Raw genomic sequence first — 21881 nt, forward strand, 5'->3', positions numbered from 1 at the left:
CAGGCATCCCCAGAGTTGCTGTTGCAGCATCAAGCACGTCTCCTCCTTCTTAGAAAAGATCAGCCATAGTCAGATGCTCATTTTTCACTTTCTCCTTTCAATGGGGGTCTGCAACCCAGCCAGTTAAATACCATGAGGCTGCAACAGCACTGAAGAATGCCTTCCTCTGCATAATCAAATGTCAATAAATCAGAAAATGAGAATGAAAGCGAAAAAAGAAAGGATCCAGTTGCATCTGGTGTGTCAGCAGTTCCTAACCAAAGTGTTAAAAAAAATAATTACTATGCAGTTCAGTAAAGGAATGCACCTACATACAACCAGGTTCACATACGGCTACACAACTTAAATGGCAGGATGAGTAATGCACTGCACAACACAAGACATACACATCAGACAAAATCTTAAATGGCACATAACCCCCAAAATTACAGTAAGTGACTCAATCTAGTTTTGAAAGATGCTGTCACACAACAGCCAATACCACAGCATAATGAACATAAGGTTGACAAATGTATCCGATTTTCAGACTACATTCAACTCCTATGCAAGTACAATGCTCCAAACCTCACCTTCAGCAGAAAATGCCAGATCATTTACTGCATCATGGTGCCAGTGCAGCGAAGTATAAGTGTACTCCTTCTTGCTGTTGAAATTTCTCCTGCAAAAGAAATGCAACTCACATAAATTCTGAAATGTGGTAAAACCTGAATAAGTGTTCTGTACTGCCTATACAAACATGGATCAGTTTTAAATTGTGGACTCAGGTTCACCAAGTCAGAAGTTTGCCTAGGTATGATCCAAGGAAAAGGAATCATCAGACACACAACCAACAAAAAAAAAAAACATGGACTCTTTTTTTTAATTAATGTAACAGTAAGCGTGATACAATACTCAGAGGCAAATGTAAAGTTTGTCCATCTGCAGGAACGGCACAATGTTAAGATGTGGACACATCAACATTTTTGAAAAACAGTGCTTATAATTGCAATACATAAAAGACAGACAAATGGAGCTTTTATTAGTAGAAGGAAGACATAAAAGCGCATGCAGGGGAGAACAGGAGTGAATGACAGCTGCTGGCCTATCTTATGGGATGGGAGGTATCTCTGTCTCATCACCTGAGTGACACAATCAGGACTAGTATCTGTTGCATCCACTGAGCACAACTCAGGTACACATTGCAGTGGTGTACACGCATGGAAGTAGACTGATTCAGCATGAAGACGCAAGTTCCCTATGGTCAGAATCATAATGCAGAGCTTTGGGAGCTAATAGTAGGAAAGAGGATGCCCCACTGGAGGGATGGGCATTATGCGCCACAGGAATAGCAACCCAGTCTACTCCTTACCTCCTATTACAACCATTGAAGAATGGATGACAAAGCAAACAGGGCTACCCAAGCAGGAACTGATGGGTCTTAAGGTTATGGACTAGACTGGGGGATCATGGAATAATATAAAATTCCAGGCAATTAAGTCTTAAGACCACTTATACCTTTCCCAGTACACACCCTCATACCATTCCCTCTGTCAAGGAAAGTTAGACCACTCAATCTCAGAGAGGGTCTGCGAGTACACATCCTACCATCCAAGTCTCATCGGAAGATACAGACCACCATGCTTAATTTGCAGGAGGAGTCTGTTCCAGAGGTGTGGGGGGGTGCTGCACAATGAACCAAACTTTTCACCATGTTTTACTTACCTGCTGGTGGAGATTCAGGTTAACACTTTCAATATTAATTTGAGTATTTCATTTGAGGAAAACAAGATGTCCAGGACCACTGGGTCTCTAATAGCAAGGAAGGCCACTCATGGGCTCACCTCATGAGTCTATAAAACATTAAATGAAAGGGACACTCTACTAGCCTTTCTTGAGAGCTTAGGGTTTTCAAGTCAGTAATCTTAGTAAAGAACCTTTGACATCCTAGTTTGATATGTTGAGTGAGGTACATCTGTACTCAATAACTGGCCTAATCAATGCTGAACATAAGAAAACAATGACCTCTTTAGATCAGAATATTTCCTTGGTTATTAGCTCCACTAAACAGATGATTTCCTGACTACTGTCACCATATGACAATCAAAAGAAAGAGAATTATCAACCAATATTCCAAGGTTCTTAACACTACTTATGTTGTATGCTGCAAGTAAGAGGTTATCTACCTAAAGTGCCAATACTGGTTGGTGGTTCATACAGCCTATCTTGATCTGGCCAAGGCCTATGATATTCCACACTCAGGAATCATAGAAAAACTCACTAAACTAGGCATCAACCCCTATATCACTAGGTGGGTTGCAAACTGGCTCACAGGTAGAACCCACAGTGTGAAAGTACCTGACTCCAAGTCAGAATGCCGACCAGTCATGAGTGGAGTCCCACAGGGTTCAGTCCTGGGTCCTCTCCTGTTTGCCATCTACTTCTCTGAAGTCTACGCCAACACGAAGGGACTCTGGTTTACAAAGTTCGCAGATGATTGCAAGTTGGGAGCTATTAACTCCCCGAGTGATGTTGACATCCTACAGAAAGGCCTCACTGAGACAAACAACTGGTGTCAGAACCATGGCCTTAAGCCCAATGCCAAAAAATGTGTAGTCCATCCCCTTTGGAAAAAACAGTTCCCATGAATTACCACATCGATGGTATTCTACTGAACACAGAAGGCGTTATAAGAGATCTGGAAACACAGGTTGACAGCAACCTCTCTTTTGACCACCACATTGCCAGTGTGGTCAGAAACTCTTATGTGGCACATCTCATTACTAAGGATTTTGCATCCAGGAAGAAAGAAGTCATTGTCTCCCTCTACTCTTCCCTCATTAGGCCAATCATTGAGTACAATGCCCCATTTGGCATGTGCCTCACTAAACACCTGCAACAACTGGAGAGGCCGCAAAAGTACCTCACAAAGAGGATCCTAGGCCTTATATGGACAGACTAAAAAAAAACTCCAACTATTCTCTGTCTCATATTTCCTACTCAGAGACCATCTCCGCTTGACTTACAAAGCCATGTCTGACTCAGCTCTGTTAGAAATGCTACATCTAAAGAAATCCCAATCCCTCTGCACCACATGCTCCATACACCTCAACCTCATTATGACACGCAACAGAACATGCTGGAGGGACAGGTTCATAACCCAGAGCCTGCCCATGCTATGGAATAGACTTCCCATACATGTCAAGCAGAGCACCTCACTGGTCCTCTTCAAGAGAAATTTTGATGAGTGAATGAGAAATAGATAATTCACCCCAGGGATCATGTCAGTGGCTTTACTTGACAGATGCACTGGGAACTAAGGTTGGGTGGCATAATGACAGGGTAATCCAATGGCCTAGGCTTGTAAAGCCTCCAGGGCCATTAGCCCAGTACACACCTATGAACCTAATACTGTACTTTTTTTTAATTTAATTTGATTTCGCTTTTAGTACATCAAGTATTTACAAGTGCAAATTCTCGCTGCAGAGTTTGGATGTCAGAGTGGGACTTGACAGTGACTCCCAATTTGCATGTGGCAAACAGTAGGGCATAAGACTGGCTAAACGCCGGTTAAAGGAGAACTGTACCCACAAACTGAAAAAAAAAACACGTTTATTTCATCTAGGTCCGACATCTTTATTTTTTAGCCTACCTCTAGGTATACCACAATGCAGCGTTTGGCTTTAAAATATTACATCACAGCCCCTGAGTTCCTGTTAATGCACTGACCTTGCAGGTGTTTTCATGCATACCCTGTTTTCTTTAAGTCAATCAGGTTTAAATTACCATTTCTTGCTTTCCAATGACAACTTAAAAGACAACTGGGATAAACACAGAATAGTATCCTTAGTGCCTGTTACTTCTTTTTCTTTCTAAAGTGGCCAATTTTAATTATTTTTTATGCTGAGTTGTAGACCTTAAAGAACTCCACCTAAAAGTCAAGTTTTCTTATCGAAAAGTGTTTTTCCTTCCATGTAATCCAACACAAAACACTTCACATACAGAAAAAACATAATTTAATAATTATGTTTGTCTTTCTTTCCTGTGTTTGCCTAATTGGTTACATCACAACAGCTATTAAGAGTGGCACAGTAATTAAGTTAGGCCACTTATCCCAACAGAGCCATTAAAGGACCACTATGGGCAAATGATGAAGAAAACATATATTTTTTATCTTGCCATGATTTACTACACCTCCCAAAGCTGCCTGCAGCAAAATAAGTACTCATTCCTAATTTTATTTTGTTTTTACTCTTTTCTGTCCTCATGGGGGCAGAAATCAGGATTCCTTTGGAAAGCTAAATCTGTCCCATAATGCACAGACTGAGAACAAATAGCCCTACCATTTGTTGTCAGACTAGACTTCCATTCACTTACAATGGAACTCCTGAAAAAACTGCCAAGTTTATGAGTCTGCAGCTCATGTGTCATTGACTGGTATGTGCTGAGTTTTACAAATGTTGTTCCTACTGATGTACTACACATTCTCTGAAAGAAACTTGCAAAAGTGTCAACAAATTACTGAGATAAAAAAGACTTTTCACAAGGAGCAGTTTTGCAAGTTTCAGTTCCTGGCCAGGTTATTCCTCCCATCTCCCCTCCTTCAGTGGGCTACTGTCTCACATTTCCAGCTTTACTAGATTCAACTATTTAGTCAGCTTTGCATAACAATAGACATAAAAAAAAAATCACAGCCTGGTGTGCCACTAAATCTGTTCCCTTGTATGTCTCTATGTCTCTTCACTTCTGAATAGCATTTCCCAGGAATTAAAAAAAAAAAAAAAAAAAAAGCAAACGCATCAGCCCACAGTTTAGGCCAGTCTATCCATTTAAAATGTGCACAGTAAAATATTCAACTTGTAATGCATTTTGGCTGCTGACATGGTTATCTTTAATTAATTATTCTCTTATAGTATAACCTGAATGTATGGTATTTAATGATAAATTTTACAACAGTTCTCAGTTTCTTAACAATGACCTCCCAAGCCTCTGATATGACCTAGTACTTTTGCTTACTATTGCTTTATCCAGTTTGTCTTGGTTGTATACCTGTAGCATGTCTCCCATCCTCTCAGCAACAGACTCCTGGAGAAAACTTCCAAAGCAGATACTTGTATTGAAAGAGTAGCTGCAGCTGTAGCAGTGATACCACACTCCAAAACAATGCACTCAAACATAGGATTGACAAACACAGGGGAATGTATATGTCTGAATCAAGCAGTGATGAAATTGCTAGGGACTTCACTGAGCACAATTTTACTCAATCTCTCCATTTCATAATCCATAACATTCACACCACATTTACAAAGGCACACCTAAACCTTCCACAAACACAGCTACCCACACCCATACAACATACCAGTCAAATTTAAGGCTTTTCCCACCTCTCTGCAAAACACTACTGTAATGGCTTTGGCAAACAAATAAAAATGATTGATGGGTGTTGGTTTAAGACTCCCATCCATATCTCTCAACAGTACAGATTTCTGCAGAAAGTCCAGATTTCTTGTCTGGTTTTCATAAAATTGCAGTTTTCTGTCAAATCACTGGCAAATCATTGAACACTGAAGTCAGAAAGTTGACAGACATTTGATTTTCAGACTTCATATCCTTAAGAAAATTCACAATAATGCAAAATCTGTTTATCAACTTTCAAAGTCTGTAAGTGCAATATTTATAAATTGTCCCATTTTTGGGCCTTTGTCCCCTATTATTTATGGCCTTGTCCAGATTTCTTGTTCTATAATATTGAGAGTTATGCTGCCATCCCTTCCTACTGGAGCCAGTCCACTGCACTTGCACAAGTGTCCCCCTCAGCAGGGCAGCAAGCAGGTATCAGTGCAGATTTGCTTTATAGTTCTTTTACACCACACACAGATTTGCTTTATAGTTCTTTTACACCACACATACATACATACACACACACACACACACACACACACACACACAGTAAATCTTGTTGTCCATGTTATTTCTTCTTTTCCTTGGTTTCATTTCTCTTACTTGCAATAGGTTCATACTAGGCTATCTGCCCTAGGGCATTTATAAGCCTAGCCAGAATGTGTTTGGCTTTCGCCACCAATTTTAAATTTATTTTGCTATGCCCTTTTTCGAGGTTAGTATACTGTGCCTCTGTCTAACAGTGACACAGAAGTGATAACCGATGAAACCTACGATCTCCCATCCACTCATCAAGATTCCTCTTGAAGAGAGTCAATGAGGGACTCTGCCTAACCTGGACTGGGATTTTATTCCAGAGGGAAGGGAACCTCTGGGTTATGAATCTGTCCCTCCAGCATGTCCTATTTATTTCAGTGCTGAGGTTCAAGTCTTGGGATTTGGATTTTCTGAGGTGCAGCATGTCCATTAATTCCGGGTTGGACATGGCTTTATACATCAGGCACAGATCGCCTCTGAACAGGCGGTATGCCACTGAGTAGAGCTGGAGTTTCTTTAACCGGGCAGCATATGGCATCTGTTTGAGCCCTTTGATCCTCTTGGTGAGGTACTTTTGGGGTCTTTCCAGTTGCTGCAGGTGTCTGGTAAGGTACATCCCAAAGGGGCACTGTACTCAATTATGGGCCTGATAAGGGATGAGTAATGATCTAGATAATCCCTTCATGATTAGGTGGGCTATATAAAATGTTTTCTAACCACTTTGCTCACATGGTTGTCAAATGAGAGATTGCTATCAACCTGGGTCCCCAGGTCCCTAATTACTTCTTCTGTACTTAATGGATTACCACCTATGTGGTAATTTGTGGGCACTTAGTTTTTGCCAAAGGGGATGACTATACACTTTTTGGCATTTAGCTTGAGGCCATGGCTCTGGCACCAGTTGTCTGTTTCTATGAGGCCCTTTTGGAGGATGCTTGTGTCGACTGAAGTTGCAGTCATCTGCGAACTTGGTCAGCCACAGTCCTTCCGTGTTGGCCTGTACCTCAAATATATACCGAACAAGAGAGGTCCCAGGACTGAGCCCTGTGGGACACAACTTGTAACTGGTTTGAGTCTGACATGGCTCCAGCACTTCTAACCATGTGGGTTCTGTCCTTGAGCCAGTTTGCAATCCATCTAGTGACATAGGGGTTTATATTTAAGCTGGTGAGCTTATCTATAATGCCCGAGTGGGGTATTGTATCGAAGGCTAGGTCCAGGTAGGCTGTGTGGACCACCTTCCCCTCGTCAATGGCCTTGGTGACTGTTTCAAAGAAATCAACCAGGTTTAAGAGGCAGGATCTGCCCTTAACAAAGCCGAACTGGGTAGGATCCAGTGTTTGTAGGTCCCCAATATCTTTATTTATGAGGTCCATGATCCTTTCCATAGCTTTGTAGACCAAGCTAGTCAGGCTTATGGGGCGATAGTTTCCAGGATCCGTTGAGGCACCACCATTAAGGAGAGGGACCACTGTTGCTGTACGCCACTCTTTGGGCACATATCCTGTAGTAAGGCTGAGATTGAACAGTAGTTTTATGTTTGGGTTTAGCTCTTCTTGGAGTTCATGTAGGAAGCAGCCCGGGACACCATCTGGTCCCATTGATGCTGTTTGCTCTTACCTGAGCATCTGAGATGTCAGGGTTGGTGGGGAGGGGAGAAGTATCGCTGAACCTGTCAGCTAGGATGTTGGCAATGTCTGTGGGTTCGGTGTATTTTTTGTCATTTTGGACTAATTCTGAGCATATCTGGGAATTTCCACCCAGGTTCCTAACATAACTAAAGAAAGCCTTGTGATTATCCTTAGTGTCCTGTGCAATTTTAGACAATTTTATGTGTGCCCGTAGTTTTTGCTAATACTGATCAGTGATGCCTTCCCTTTTTGGGATTTTGCTCTATCATTTAGTAGCTTCCTCCTTCTATTGTATAGTTTGTTTACAGCTGGGATCCACCAGACAGGACGTCTGCCTTTGGAGGATTGGGTCTTGGTTTTATTTGGGATCGCATGATCCATGCATTCCTGAAGGTGTTCATAGAATGCGTTTATAAAGGATTCTATTTTCCACAGGTCCGGGGGCTTTGAAGGATTCCACCTCAGTTTTGAGGAGTGTGAAATTTGCTTTAGAGAAGTTTTTCACTGTGGTTTTTCTGGGCAGGGGGTGGGGTTGGGATGTGAATATCCAGTGAGATTAGTTTATGGTCTGATCTTACCAGTGAGGGATACACTTCTGGTCTGGAGCATAGAGTCCCCATGTTGGTGATGATCAGGTCCAGTATGTTTTCCTCTCTTGTGGGAGTGGTAACAAGTTGTTCCATAGCATTTGAGATTATAAATTCTAGGAACCTTTGGGCTAGGGTGTTGGAGCTCCCAGTCTATGTTTGGGTAGTTGAAAATATAATGGTGTTTGAAGAGACCTCCATATTTTCCAGTGTTCTCAGGAAGGCCGAGTGGGGTTCCTGGGTTTGGGAGGGTGGTCTGTAGCAGGCTATAAACTGGAAGGCAGTTTTACCCACTGTTAGTTGCACATGGATAGTCTCTGATGGCCACCAACCTGGAGGTGTGGGTATCTTTGATGAATATCAATACTCCCCCTCCTTTTGTGGTTTGGTCCAAGTTTTGGGGCCGAAAAGCATGGTATGAGGTATAACCTGGTAGTGCTGGGGTGCTGCCAGGAGCCCTGAACCAGGTTTCTGTTACTGCACAGATATCGATGTTCTCCATGCTAAGGAGAGTTGCATCTTGAGGTTTAGACTTCTGGCATTGAGTAGCATTACTCTTAGTTTCTTATCCCTTGTGATACCTATGGAGGTGGGTTTGTCTTTTGAGCCTTGCCTAAAAGGCACTATGGGAGCCTTTGCCAATATCCAAAGCCCAGGGTGACAGGTGCAAGCGCATCATGGCTTGTTGAGCATATCATCCCAAGCTGACAGGCATTGGATCCCCTTTGAATGACACCAGTACTTAAGCCAATTGTTGAAATTGATCATCTTGTCTTCATATTGTGGCATCATTCTTGGTGAGGGATGCTACTCAAGGTCAGTGTCATACGGCCTGGGCTACATGCTCAGAGAGCTCCTTTATGTCTCTTTTCATGTAGTCTCATTCACACCATCATGGACAATGACTGAGTCATATTTGTACTTGCCTTGGAGTAACCTGAGTGCTTGTGTTATGTGGCGGATCGACAGGCTGCTCACCGTGACCTTCTCCTTGTTCAGCCTGGTGCAGTGTGCCTGACGATAGAGTCACCTATTACAAGTGTATCAGGTGTGTTGTTTAGTCTTAAGGGCTGTGACTGTTTGGCTTTGTGAGATATGTGTTGCAGGTCTCTGCTGCTTCAGCAGATCTTTATTTAGAGCCTCCAGTATGTTTTGTGTGATTATGTGTTTGGTTTGCTGTCTTGGTAGGTCTATGTGAGACTGGAATTGTAGTGAGTGTGGTTTCCTTCTCCTCCTGACTGGTTATGCCAGTACTGAGTTGAGAGAGCTTAGCCTCCAGTTTGGCTATATGGTTGCATCTCTCACATGTGTTGGAATTTGTTGGGAGGAGGAGAGGGTTGTCTGTGTACATGAGGCAGTTGTAACATTGCCTCAAGATAGATTCACCAGCTGGACCGAGAGGAGATTGACAACTGACCTTTGGACATGCTAGAATAATGAAAACCAGGGCCAGTGGGGAGTGAGGGTGTAGTGATTTTAATTTTTAGTGCTGACTTATATAATTGCTTTAGTGAGCAAGTGCCAGGTAATTTAAGTGCAATGTGTTACAGGTAGCGACAAATAGTAACTTTCTTTCAAGTGAAACAAGGAAATAAGTACAGTAAGCAATGCAGATATCACTAGTGATCCACAGAAAATAACAAGCAAACAAACAACACACATATAAACAAAGCTAGATTCAGCAGGCCTGGATCTAGTCTATGCTACAGCAAACAATGTGTACCAATTTCAGAAAGATACAGTTCAAATATTCAGGCACTATAAACCTTTAACCAGAAATTCCCAGCTCAGAAAGGCAGAGTCCAGCCTCTTCTCCCACAAGAGTGCAGACCACAAACCTTCTTAATGTAAAATAACTGGCCTGAAGCCCAACTTTTACTCATTTTTCTCCTCCCTCCCATATCTACCCTAATTATTACTTCTAACAAATACTTTTTCTCACTCTTTCTTCTCTTCCCCTCCTCCTCTTTATCCACTATTTGAACTTTTGCACTCTGAAATTTGCTTTATGGCTAATATAATGTTAGCACATTTCAATGCTACATAATATAGTATTTAGTCTAACAATAGGTTCAAAGGTAGTTACTAGGCTATTGGCCTAAGGGCCTAAGTAAGCCTAGCCAACAAGTTTCCCTGGCTTATGCCACCCAAGAAAGTTATTTTCCTGCGCCACTGTCGAGCAGAGCCAGAGAAGTGATTCCCAGGGTATATTTTCCTATCTCCCATCCACTCAAAGATTTTTCTTGAAAAGTGCTAATGAGGAACTTTGCTTGACATAGATGGGTAGCTTGATTCAGAATATGGGAAGTCTCTGGGACAGGAATCTCTCTCTCCAGCATGTCCTGTTTATTGTGGTGACAAGGTTTAGGTCCCTAGAACGTGTAGCTCAGAGGGATTGGGATTTTCTTTAGGTGTAGCATGTCCAACAGCTCTGGGTTTGACATAGCTTTATATGTTAGGCAGAAATCACCTCAGAGTAGGCGATATGCTATGGAGTAAAGCTGGAATTTTTTTAGATGGTCAGTGGAGGGCATCTGTTTGAGGCCAGTAATCCTCTTTGTGAGGTACTTCTGTAGCTTTTCCAGCTGCTGCAAATGTCTTGTGAGGTACATTCCAAAAGGGGTGTTGTACTCTATAATGGGTCTAATGAGTGTCAAGTAAAGGGGAACAATAACCTCTTTTTTTCCTGGATGAGAACCCTTTTGTGATGAGGTGTGGCATGTAGAAGGACTTCCTGACTACTGTAGTGATGTGATTATCAAAGGAGAGACTACTGCCCACCTGGGTCCCAAGGTCTCATCACACATTCGGTGTTAAGTAGACTACCACCTATGTGGTAGCTCAGTTCCACTTCATATCATCGAAATTTCATTTCATCGAAATTCAAATCACTGAGAACAAATCGTCGAAAACTCGTATCATCGAATCTCAAATCACTGAAAACTATAAAGCAACTAAAAATAACATCCTAGACACTGTTTACTATGTTTATGCAGGGGGGCAAGCCCCCCTACACCCCCCATGTGGGGGCTCCACCCACCACACCCCCGTAATTAAATATACCAACTCCAAGGTCGCACTACAGTGGGGTTTTCCCCCACAGTAGTGTGACCTTGGAGTTGTTATATTTAATTATGGGGGTGTGGGGGGCTCCCACATGGGGGGTGCAGAGGGGCTTGCCCCCCCCCTGCATAAACGTAGTAAAAACTTTGTGGAATGTTATTTCTAGTTGCTTTATAGTTTTCAATGATTTGAGATTCGATGATATGAGTTTTCGACGATTTGGTCTCGATGATTTGAATTTCGATGAAATGACATTTTGATGATATGAAGTGGAACCGGTAGCTCACGGGTACAGAGTTTTTACCAAAGGGAATGACAGTGCACTTTTTGGCATCGAGCTTGAGGCCATGGCTCTAACAGCAGGCATCTGTCTCAGTGAGGCCCTTCTGTAGGATGTCCACATCATTAGGGCTCCTAGTTTGCAGTCATCTGCGAACTTAGTTAGCCAGAGGCTTTCTGTGTTAGCTTGTACTTCAGAGAAGTAGATACCAAACAGGAGAGGTCCCAGGAATGAACCTTATGGTACTCCATTTGTCACTGGTTTGATGTCAGATTTGGAGTCTGCAACCTTTACAGTGTGGGTTCTGTCAGTGAGTCAGTTGGCAACTCATCTTGTAACATAGGGATTTATACCTAGTTTAGTGAGTTTAGCTATAATTCCAGAATGGGGGATGGTGTAAAAAGCCTTGGTGAGGTCAAGATAGGCTGTGTGAACCACCTTAGCCTCATCGACTGCCTCAGAGAAGTCGATTAGGCTCAGGATGCATGATCTGCCTTTCACAAACCCGAACTGGGTGGGGTCCAGAGTTTGGAGGTTACCAATGTCTTTGTTTATGAGTTCCATGATGATACGTTCCATGGCCTTGCAGACCAACTTCATCAGGCTAACAGGATGATAGTTCCAGGGATCAGTGGTGGCTCCCCCTTTGAGGAGTGGGATAACTGTTGCTATGCACCATTCAGTGGGCACAAAACCTGATGTGAGGCTATGATTGAACATGGTGCTTAGGTGGGGAGCCAGTTCGTTCTGAAGTTCATGTAAAATGCAGCCTGCGATGTTGTCCAGTCCCATGGAAGCAATGTTTTTGGTTTTAGAGAGTGCAGCTTTTACCTGTGTAGTTGTGATTACAGGGACTCTGCATTCTTCCTGTATAGATGCGGGCCCTTTAGGGTGTGAGAGGGTGGTAAAGATAGCACTGAACCTATCTGCCAGAATGTTGGCAATATCAATTGGTTCTGTAATTTTCATGCCGTTGTGCTGTAACTCAGAGCAGATCTGAGTGTTGCCATTGAGATTCTTGACATAGCTATAGAATGCTTTGTGGTTGTCCATAGAATCAGTGGCGATTTTATTTTCATAGCTAGCTTTGGATGCTCTTATAAGGGATCTCAGCGACTTACTGAGGCTGATCAGGGAGCTCAACCAGTCATGGGATTTTACTCACTTTTGCAACAGTTTCTTCCTTCTGTTGTACAGTTTGTTTATGGCAGGGGACCACCAGATTGGCTTCCTTATTTTGGAGGATAGCTTCTTGGTTCTGTTTGGGATAGCACGATCCATGCACTCATGTAAGTGCTTATAAAGTGCATTTGTGTAGGATTAAGCAGTTCTAACTGTATTGTCCATCTGCATGGGTGTCATCATGAAGTTCGTCACTTCTGTCTTAAGAAGTAAGAAGTTGGCTATGGAGAAATTTTTTTACCGTGGTTTCCTTAATGGGGGTGGGGGCGGGATGTGGATATCTAGGGTGATTAGCTTATGGTTGGATCTGACCAACAAGGGGTTGACTTCGGGTGTGGAACACCAGTCATTTATGTTGGTAATGACTAGGTCTAGGATATTGTTGCCCTTGGTGGGGGTGTGGATAAGTTGATCCAGGGCACTGGAGTTTATGAATTCCAGAAAGCACTGAGCGAAGGAGTTGGTACATGAGTAGTTTTCCCAGTTAATGGTAGGGTAGCTGAAATCGCCCATTATCAGGGTATTTGAACCCTAATATTTTCCAGTATATCAAGAAAAGAGGAGTGGGAATGCTGGGGCATGATGGGGGATCTGTAGCAAGCTACATTTTGGATTGCAGTTCTGCCCAGAGTTAGTTGCACTTGGATAACCTCGGATGCATTATGGTGAGCAACTAGCCTGGAGGTGTGGATATCCTTAAGGAATATGGGCACACCTCCGCCTTTGATGTTCCCGTCCAGGTTACGTGGCCGAAACGTGTGGTATGAGTTATAGCCTGGTAGTGCAGGGGTTCTCTTTGGAGCCTTGAACCAGGTCTCAGTCACTGCACAGGTATCGATGTTCTCCATTTTAAGGAGTGCCTTGAGTGAGTGCATTTTGAGATTTAGACTTCTAGCACTGAGTAGCATTACCCTCAGTTTTTGCTTGCCTGTTCCTGTTACATTTGAAACTTGTTTAAAAAAGGCACTATAGGGGCGGCAAGAGCCTTAGCCAGTATCCGGAATCCCATGGGCGACAGATGCAGGCCATCTCTGGCAAAGCATCATGGTCTGTCGACCATGTCGTCCCAGGCAGACAAATACTGGATCCGCTTAGAATGACACCAGAAGCTTAGCCAATTGTTGAACTCAATCATTTTGTCCTTGTACTGCGGTATCATTCTGGGCGATGGCAGAATGCTACTCAGGGCTAGGGTCATACCTCCATGGGCTACATGATTGGAGAGCTCTTCCATGTCTCTTTTCATGTAGCCCAGGGAGGCATGTCTCAGGTCATTCACACCAACATGGACAATGACAGAGTCATATTTGTACTTGTTGTGGAGTTACCTGAGTGCATGGGTTATGTGGCAGATCCTGGCACCCAACAGGCAGCTGACAGTAACCTTCTCCTTGTTTAGCCTGGTGAGTGGGACATCAGTGTGCCTGACTATAGCTTCACCTATGACTAGTGGGTTGGGTACATTGTTTTGATAAAGATATTATATATGTTATAATATATATATATATATATATATATATATATATATATATATATATATATATATATATATATATATATATATATATATATATATATATATATATATGTTTGCCCATAATATCTGAATAAGTGAGTGGGATTTTCATGACAGCATCAAGGAAACATTTTTCTTCCTTGTGTTTTTTTTCTTGGATTTTTCTTGGTATATTGATTTTCTTAGTATATTTTATTTTTTATTTATTTTCCACTGGTTTACCAGGTTAGTCCGACTGGACACAAGATGACCTTTTTCAGCGGAGGCCGGGGGAGAAAAGCTCCAGGTACATAGTAAACAATTATAAAAAATAATAAAAATAAATTGACCGAATCACCTAGAGCCATATTTTGCACCGTCAAGTGGCTAGCCCTGCCACGGCACGCAGTTTGTGATCCGTGTTTTCCTATCTTGAGGATATTGCGCACCACAATAGATGCCCAAAGCGGTTGGTCTTTTTACAACTCTTCCCCTCATTGGGCACCATGTAGAGTCTGTGCTGCTGCCCACAGCTCCATTCATTGGTGAGTTTGAGATGGAAACACTCAGCATGTTTTTCGAACATGGGAGAAACCCCACAGAGACACAGAGAGAACATGCAAACTCCAAACAGGCATTAGTCGGAGGTCAGGATCGAACCTTGTACCTTGTGCATTGGAGGCGAAGACCTTAACCACTAAGCCATCTGGTCTCGTCAGGTAAACAGCTTCAAGTATCTGGGAGGGGTGGTTGAGGAGAAGGGTAGTCTGAATGAAGAGGTCAAAGCTAGAATCAGAAGGGCTGCAGCCAACTGGCATAGAGTATCAGGTGTAGTATATGACAGAAGAATGCCAAGGTGTACAAAACAGTGGTGCGACCAGTACTACTGTATGGTACAGAAACCTGGCCAGTAACAGCTAACAGTTGAAGAAGCTAGAGGTGATGGAAATGAAGTGCCTGAGAAAGGTGGTAGGATGCACACTGCGGGACAGGCGAAGAAATGAGGACATAAGAGCAGAAGCCAAAGTAGCTCCAATTGCAGAAAAGATTAAAGAAAACAGATTACGATGGTATGGGCACATGTGTAGAAAAGCAGAAGACAATCTGGTGAGGGAGATTTGGGACAGACAGGAAGAAGGTAAGAGGAAGCGAGGGCGTCCAGCAAAGAGGTGGATGGATTGTGTGAAAGAAGATCTGCGAGAGTCAGGCATGAGTGTTGAAGAAGCCAGGAAAGTGGCACTGAATCGAGAGAGTTGGTGACAGTTAATACGATACCCAGACCCCATGTAAATGGGAAAAAGGTGGTGATGATGATGATGATGATGATGATGATGATGATGATGAATAAAAATAAATTATACAAACATGCTATTTTGTACAAAGAGCATAGAAAATATAAAAGGAGTAAAATCAGAGTTTTACAATTGATGCAGCATACACAGTGGTTAGAATATTGAGAAACAATTAAACAAGATAATATACAACAAATATACAACTGCATGAACATAAATTCAAAAGGAAGTTTCCATAGACAAACAGGGTCATAAACTAGAAAGCATAACTATATTGACATGATTTATACTGCAGTTATCTTGTTTTAATGATGGTATGTGTGTATTATTGTACGTGTCATATGTGCACAAATATTTGTATTAATCTATGTATTTACAGTATATTGACAAAGTACTGGGTCACATCAGAGGCTTGGGAGGTCATTGTTAAGAAACTGAGAACTGTTGTAAAGCTTGGCATTGAATACCATAAGTTCAGGTTATGCTATAAGAGAATAACTATGTAAAGATAACCATGTCAGCAGTCAGAACGCATTATAAACTGAATGTTTTACTGTGCACATTAAGAAATGTATAGATTGGCCCAAACTCTGGACTGATGTGTGTGCTTTTTTTTTTATTCCTGGGGAAATGCTATTCAGAAGTGAAGAGACATATAAGGGAACAGTTTTAGTGGCACACCAGGCTGTGATTTTTTTGATGTCTATTGTCATGCAAAGTTGACTAAATAGCTGAACCTAGTAAAGCTGGAAATGTGAGACTGTAGCCCACTGAAGGAGGGGAGATGGGAGGAGTAACCTGGCCAGGAACTGAAACTTGCAAAACTGCTCCTTGTGAAAAGTCTTTTTTATCTCAGTAATTTATTGACACTTTTGCAAGTTTCTTTCTAGTACATCAGTAGGAACATTTGTAAAACTCAGCACATACCAGTCAATGAGAGATGAGCTGAAGAGTCTCAAACTTGGCATTTTTTTCAGGTGGTCCATTCCAAGTGAATGGAAGTCTAGTCTGACAACAAATGGTAGGGCTATTTGTTCTCACAGTCTGTACATTGAGACAGATTTAGCTTTCCAAAGGAATCACAATGTCTGCCCCCATGAGGGCAGACAAGAGTAAAAAAAAATAAAATTAAGAAAAAGTACTTATTTTGCTGCAGGCAGCTTTAGGAAGTGCAGTAAATCATGACAAGATAAAAATATATATGTTTTTTCATTGTTTGCCCGTAGTGGTCCTTTAAGAAAACAATGACATTTAAATATGCCCCATCAGTTACAGACTGCAAGCATCACACCTCAGATAAATGGTCTAGCCTGCAGTCTGAACAAAGGCAGTGCTTTCAAGCTTAGTTTTCAGATGCAAGTGCCTTTCCCTGTAATAAAACTCAGTGCTACAAAGAAAGAAAGCAAATATGTTCATCTAACTCTTACTTTGTCACTATTTGATTGTGCATTTTTGTCTACACTAACTTCTGTAACAGTGCATGTTTCTTCTGGAGCTGGGAAAAAAAGATTAACAATCTACAGACCCATAAGTCTCGCTATTCTTAATCATCATGGAGATGATCAACAGAGATACAGTAAACCTCTAGACACTGGATCCAACCTAGGTTAGTTTCATCAAGGGCAGATCATGCCTACTCAACCTGGTGGATGACTTTGAGAAGATAATCAAAGCAAAGGATGAGGACAAAATCGCTCACACTACCTACCTAGACCTGGACAAGGCATTTGACACAATATCCAACTCGGGCATTGTTAAACTCAGGAAGTTAGGTACAAACCCATATGTCACCCAGTGGACAGCAAAATGGCTCACATATAGGACCCAGGAAGTTAGAACTGGGGAGTCTACCTCGACAAAGAGGCCAGTCACAAGTGGACTCCTTCAGGGATCAGTCCTTGGACCGCTCCTTTTGGGCATTTACTTCTCAGAAGTCAAGGCCAATGTCAGTGGTCTCTGGCTGACTAAATTTGCAGATGATTGCAAATTAGGAGCTGTCATTAAATCTCACACTGACACAAATGTCCTCCAGGAGGGGCTGACACAGACAAACAACTGGTGTCAGAGTCATAGACTAAAACTAAATGCCATAAAATGCATAGTAGTATCTTTTGGGAAGTCATCCATCTCTGGTAACTATCACATTGACAACACATCCCTTAGAGTTGAACCAGTAGTCATGGACTTGGGAACACACACAGCTAGTAATCTAGCCTTTGATAATCACATGTCTACAGTGGTGAGGAAATCATTCTATATTGCACAACTTATAAACAAAGGCATGACATCCAAGTTCAAGGAAGTCATTGTTCCACTGTATTCAGCATTCATCAGACCAATCATCAAGTACAATGCCCCCCCCTTTGTTATGTACCTAACCAGGATGCATATCCAACAACTGGAACATCCACAGACATTCCTCACTAAACGAATACAGGGTGTAAGTAATATGCCCTATACAGACCACCCCAAAGCCCTATCCCTGTATTCTGTCTCCTACAGGCTTGAGGGGAGATCTTTGCCTGGCATATAGGGCATTGTCAGACCCCACTCTGATGGACCTCCTGTATATCCACAAAACAAACAGTACCAGAATTACCCATTCTAAAGACTTAAACCTTGCCTGTGATATAAATAGGACCTGCTGGAGAGATAGGTATGTATCTCAGAGACTACTGCATGTATGGAACAGGCTCCCCATCCATATGAAGCAGAGTTCCTCCCTAATCCAATTCAAGTGCAACTTGGACAACTGGATGGGAAACCGCAAATTCAGCCCTGGTTTGGCACCTATGTCTCTGAGGCAAACAGGTAACCTTTAAATGGTTCATCTCCCAAACCCCTGCTAACACTTATCAAGGGTATCAGAACTTGTCAGAGATTTGGGATGCATGGCTAGGCTTAAAATGGCCCTTGTGGTCATTAGCCTAGTAAACACCTATGAACCTGTGAACAAATGCTTTAATTCTAGCTGCAATATTTAAAACTGTGAATGCAACATAAACCACTTCAGCCCAAGTAACACCAACAAATCACATTGGTCAGATTTCTCACACTTGAACAGTGAACTACGGTTGTTAATTTGAAAAGAACAATTAACTGAGCTACATTTTCAAGCCTGTCATTCAAGCATTCCTTACAATGTTGCAACAGAGACGGCCACTAATGAAAATCAAAGGAAAGACAGTAATTTGAAATGTGGATTGATGGTGACAGTGAAAAGTAAGCAGTCACAGCAATGTTGTAAACTGATGAGAGAGAAAACTACACTAAATGATCCCCTCATCATAAGATTTATTGTTGTCCCTCTACATGACATCAAGACGATGAACGCACTGACTGTAAAATAAAATAATGCTAGCCATGGCAGCCTCCTTCAGATCATGATGGGGTACAACAAATTAGAAAATAATATTAACCATTTATTTTGACAGAGAGGCATTAGCAATGCAGAAGTTTTCAACATGGGCTGAAACATTCGTTTTTTCAGTTTATTGAAAAACAAAAAATGGTAATTAAACCTGACCGACGAAAAGAAAGCAGGGTATACATGAAAACACAAGTAAAGTCAATGTACTAACAGGAGCTTAGGGGCTGCGATAGAATATTTTAAAGACGAACACTGCATTGTGGTCTACCTAGAGGTAGGCTAAAAAAAAATAAAGATGCCACAGTGCAGAAATACTGGAAATACATTTAGAAATATATAAAAAACTATATAGGGTCCAAAAGTGGTGTTAAAATGTAGGAAACATCACGACACGATGAAATAAACATGTTTTGTCAGTCTGTGGGTGCGGTTTTCCTTAAAACATTTGAGGTGTGGCTCTGCTTTAGCTTGTTGGTACAGTTTATTAAACAGGCAGATCTACTATCAGGTCCCAGAAGTATTTTTGGTTTGAGAAAGCACCATTAGAACACATTTCTTAGTGATGATGGAGGGGACTGAGTGATTCAGATATATGTGGAATCTGGATGGCAGTCTCAAGGGTAAATTTCTCACTGAATTTGTTTACCAGTATGCTGGCATTGTCTACTGGGTCAGAACAGGTGGTGACATTTTGAATAAGTTTACAGCAATGTTGGGTGCTTCTTCGTAGTTTTCTAACATAGCTAAAGAAGGATTTGTAATTGTCCTTAGCTTTACAACCTTAGCTCATGGGCTACTATAGTGGACCTAACAGAATGTTTAAGTTTTTTGTAAGATTTGACAATATCCTAGATATGAGACTACTTTTTAATCATTTTTATATGTTAAGCATTTTTTTCCCTTTTATTCTGAATTTTATTTGTGTTTGTGGGCCACAAGGGTGGTTTGCTTTCAAAAGTACAGTTGTGTAAAATTTTATCATAATGGTAGATGTCCTTCACTGCTGCAGTATTCATTACATTAGGGATCTCCTGACAATGGTGGCCTGATGTCCAGCCAATATACCAGAGCCTTAAGGTTGCTTTAAGGTACGCCGTATGTCACATGTATGCTCCTCCCGTAGCATAGGGCTTAGAGGTAAAGTCCGGACGTACCATCTTCAGAACCAAGAGCCCCAGCAGGAACGTCACTTCAAGGGGAAAAAAAGTAAACAGTACATCCAGAAGAAAAAAGGACCAGGGGATGGAGGGAGGGAGTGAATATTGCAAGACTGAAGAGAGGAACATCTACCATTATGGTAAGATTTTACATAGTTGTACCATGTCCTTCCATATCACTGCTGCAGTATTTGTTACATTAGGGAGAGTGCCAAAGCTCAGGAAGAAACTTGGGAGGAGGAAGGACCAGTAGAGCCCTCCAGGAAGCCATGAAGGATGGCCCTAGCAAAACCAGCTCTAGCTCTGGAGATTCCATCCAACTTGCAGTACTTGGTAAAAGTATGCACAGAAGTCCAGGTAGCTGCCTCAAGAATAGAGTTAGTATCCAAACCCTTGAAAAAAGCACCAAAAGAAGCCACAGCTCTAGTAGAATGAGCCTTAACAGGAAAAGGAAAACTCCTACCGTGAAAAGAATAACAAAAGGAAATAGCTTTAGAGATACAGTTAAACCTAGGGACTAGGATGAAAAGGACCAAACAGCTGATCAGATTTTTTAACAGCCTTAGATTTATCCAAATAAAATCTGACTTGTCTACGCACATTCGATGTGTGCAGCACCTTCTCACTGGCAGACTGCAGAGAGGGGAAAAAGAGGGCAAATAAATAGACTGATTAAGGGACAACTCATTGACCACTTTGAGCATAAAAAAGGACTAGTATGTAAGGACACCCTATACTTATGAAACACCAAAAAAAGAGGACATGCCATAGGGGGTTGAAGCTCAGATACCCATCTGGTAAAAGTAAGGGCCAACAAAAGTACAGTTCTCCAAAAGCAATGTTGCAAGGAAGCTGAAGAAGCAGGCTCAAAAGGAGCTGGAGTCAATTTTCCAAAACAAAATTAAGAAATTTGTAGTTATCATGCAGTTTATAAAACTGGTTTGGTTTCTTAGGAGCAGGGGATTGAGAGTCTAGAGCCTGAGAAGCAAAAGAAAAAGTACTGAATAAAGCAGCGAAAACAGGAGGAACAGCAGAGGGTCTGGAAGACTCCATTTCAAGGAACTCATAATATCTCCTCTGTACTTTAAAAAGTACTCCATCATCCTGGCAATGGTATCCAAATCTCCTCAAAAGGGGATTCAGGACTAGTAAACTCCTCTTCCTCAGAGCCATACTCCAGAGGGGAAGGAATCTGAGTGGAATAGGCCAACAATTCCACATCTGAATCCTCATCTTCCTCAGAGGAATCCTGATTCCTAGATCTCTTGAAAGAAGAAGATGACCAAAAGGAAGTGGGACAGAGACCCATGAGGAGGCTTCAAGACCATAACAGCATTGAATAAGCCCTGTATAAAATGCTGCCATTCACTTTGAGGGTCCTTAGGAACAGAAGAAAATGTTTTGTCTTTTGCTTCTTTTATAAATGAATGTCCACCTTATGAAATGTAGAAGGCTCCAATATTGGCCTACACTCAATTGTCGTCAGAACTTCCTCCATCACCAGTATCAGAGGAACTCCCCAAACCCTTCAGTGATAATCAGCCATGGTTCCCCCGACTGTCCAAAACAGACACCTCCTAGGCCTCAGAGGATGTGCGAGCAGCTGGATCCATGCCAGCTTACATACCTGTAATGGCAGTAAAAGCCCACTCAGGAATGAAGTGAACGTCTGGGTTTTCATCAGCCATGAGAGGATGTCCAATATAGGAGACACAGCCGAAGAATCCAACCTGAAGTTTTTCGCCTTCTCCTTCAAAGACGGCTGATCCTCAGACCGGGAAGTACCCTCCTTTGCATTTTTCACTAAGAGCTTTACACACTGTTTTTTGAGATAAATAGCAAGGGATGAAAGTCGACTCTGTAGCCTCTTTGGAACAAAAGCCTGACAAATAGTACAGAACGCATGATTGT

At 42.0% G+C, this 21881-nt stretch overlaps 1 protein-coding gene across 1 annotated transcript in view; it reads right to left on the bottom strand.

The window, feature by feature from the left end:
* The window catches only part of WDR75 (WD repeat domain 75), a 1027793-nt gene that overhangs the window by 825558 nt on the left and 180354 nt on the right, over positions 1 to 21881 (bottom strand). The window contains exon 8 of the mRNA XM_044071106.1: positions 570 to 658. Within this exon, the coding sequence (XP_043927041.1) occupies positions 570 to 658 (89 nt within the window). The remainder of the gene's footprint in view (positions 1 to 569; positions 659 to 21881) is intronic.

The sequence above is a fragment of the Protopterus annectens genome, chromosome 5.part0 (genome assembly GCF_019279795.1).
Source record: "Protopterus annectens isolate FY-2018-M chromosome 5.part0, PAN1.0, whole genome shotgun sequence".
Lineage (NCBI taxonomy): Eukaryota > Metazoa > Chordata > Ceratodontiformes > Protopteridae > Protopterus > Protopterus annectens.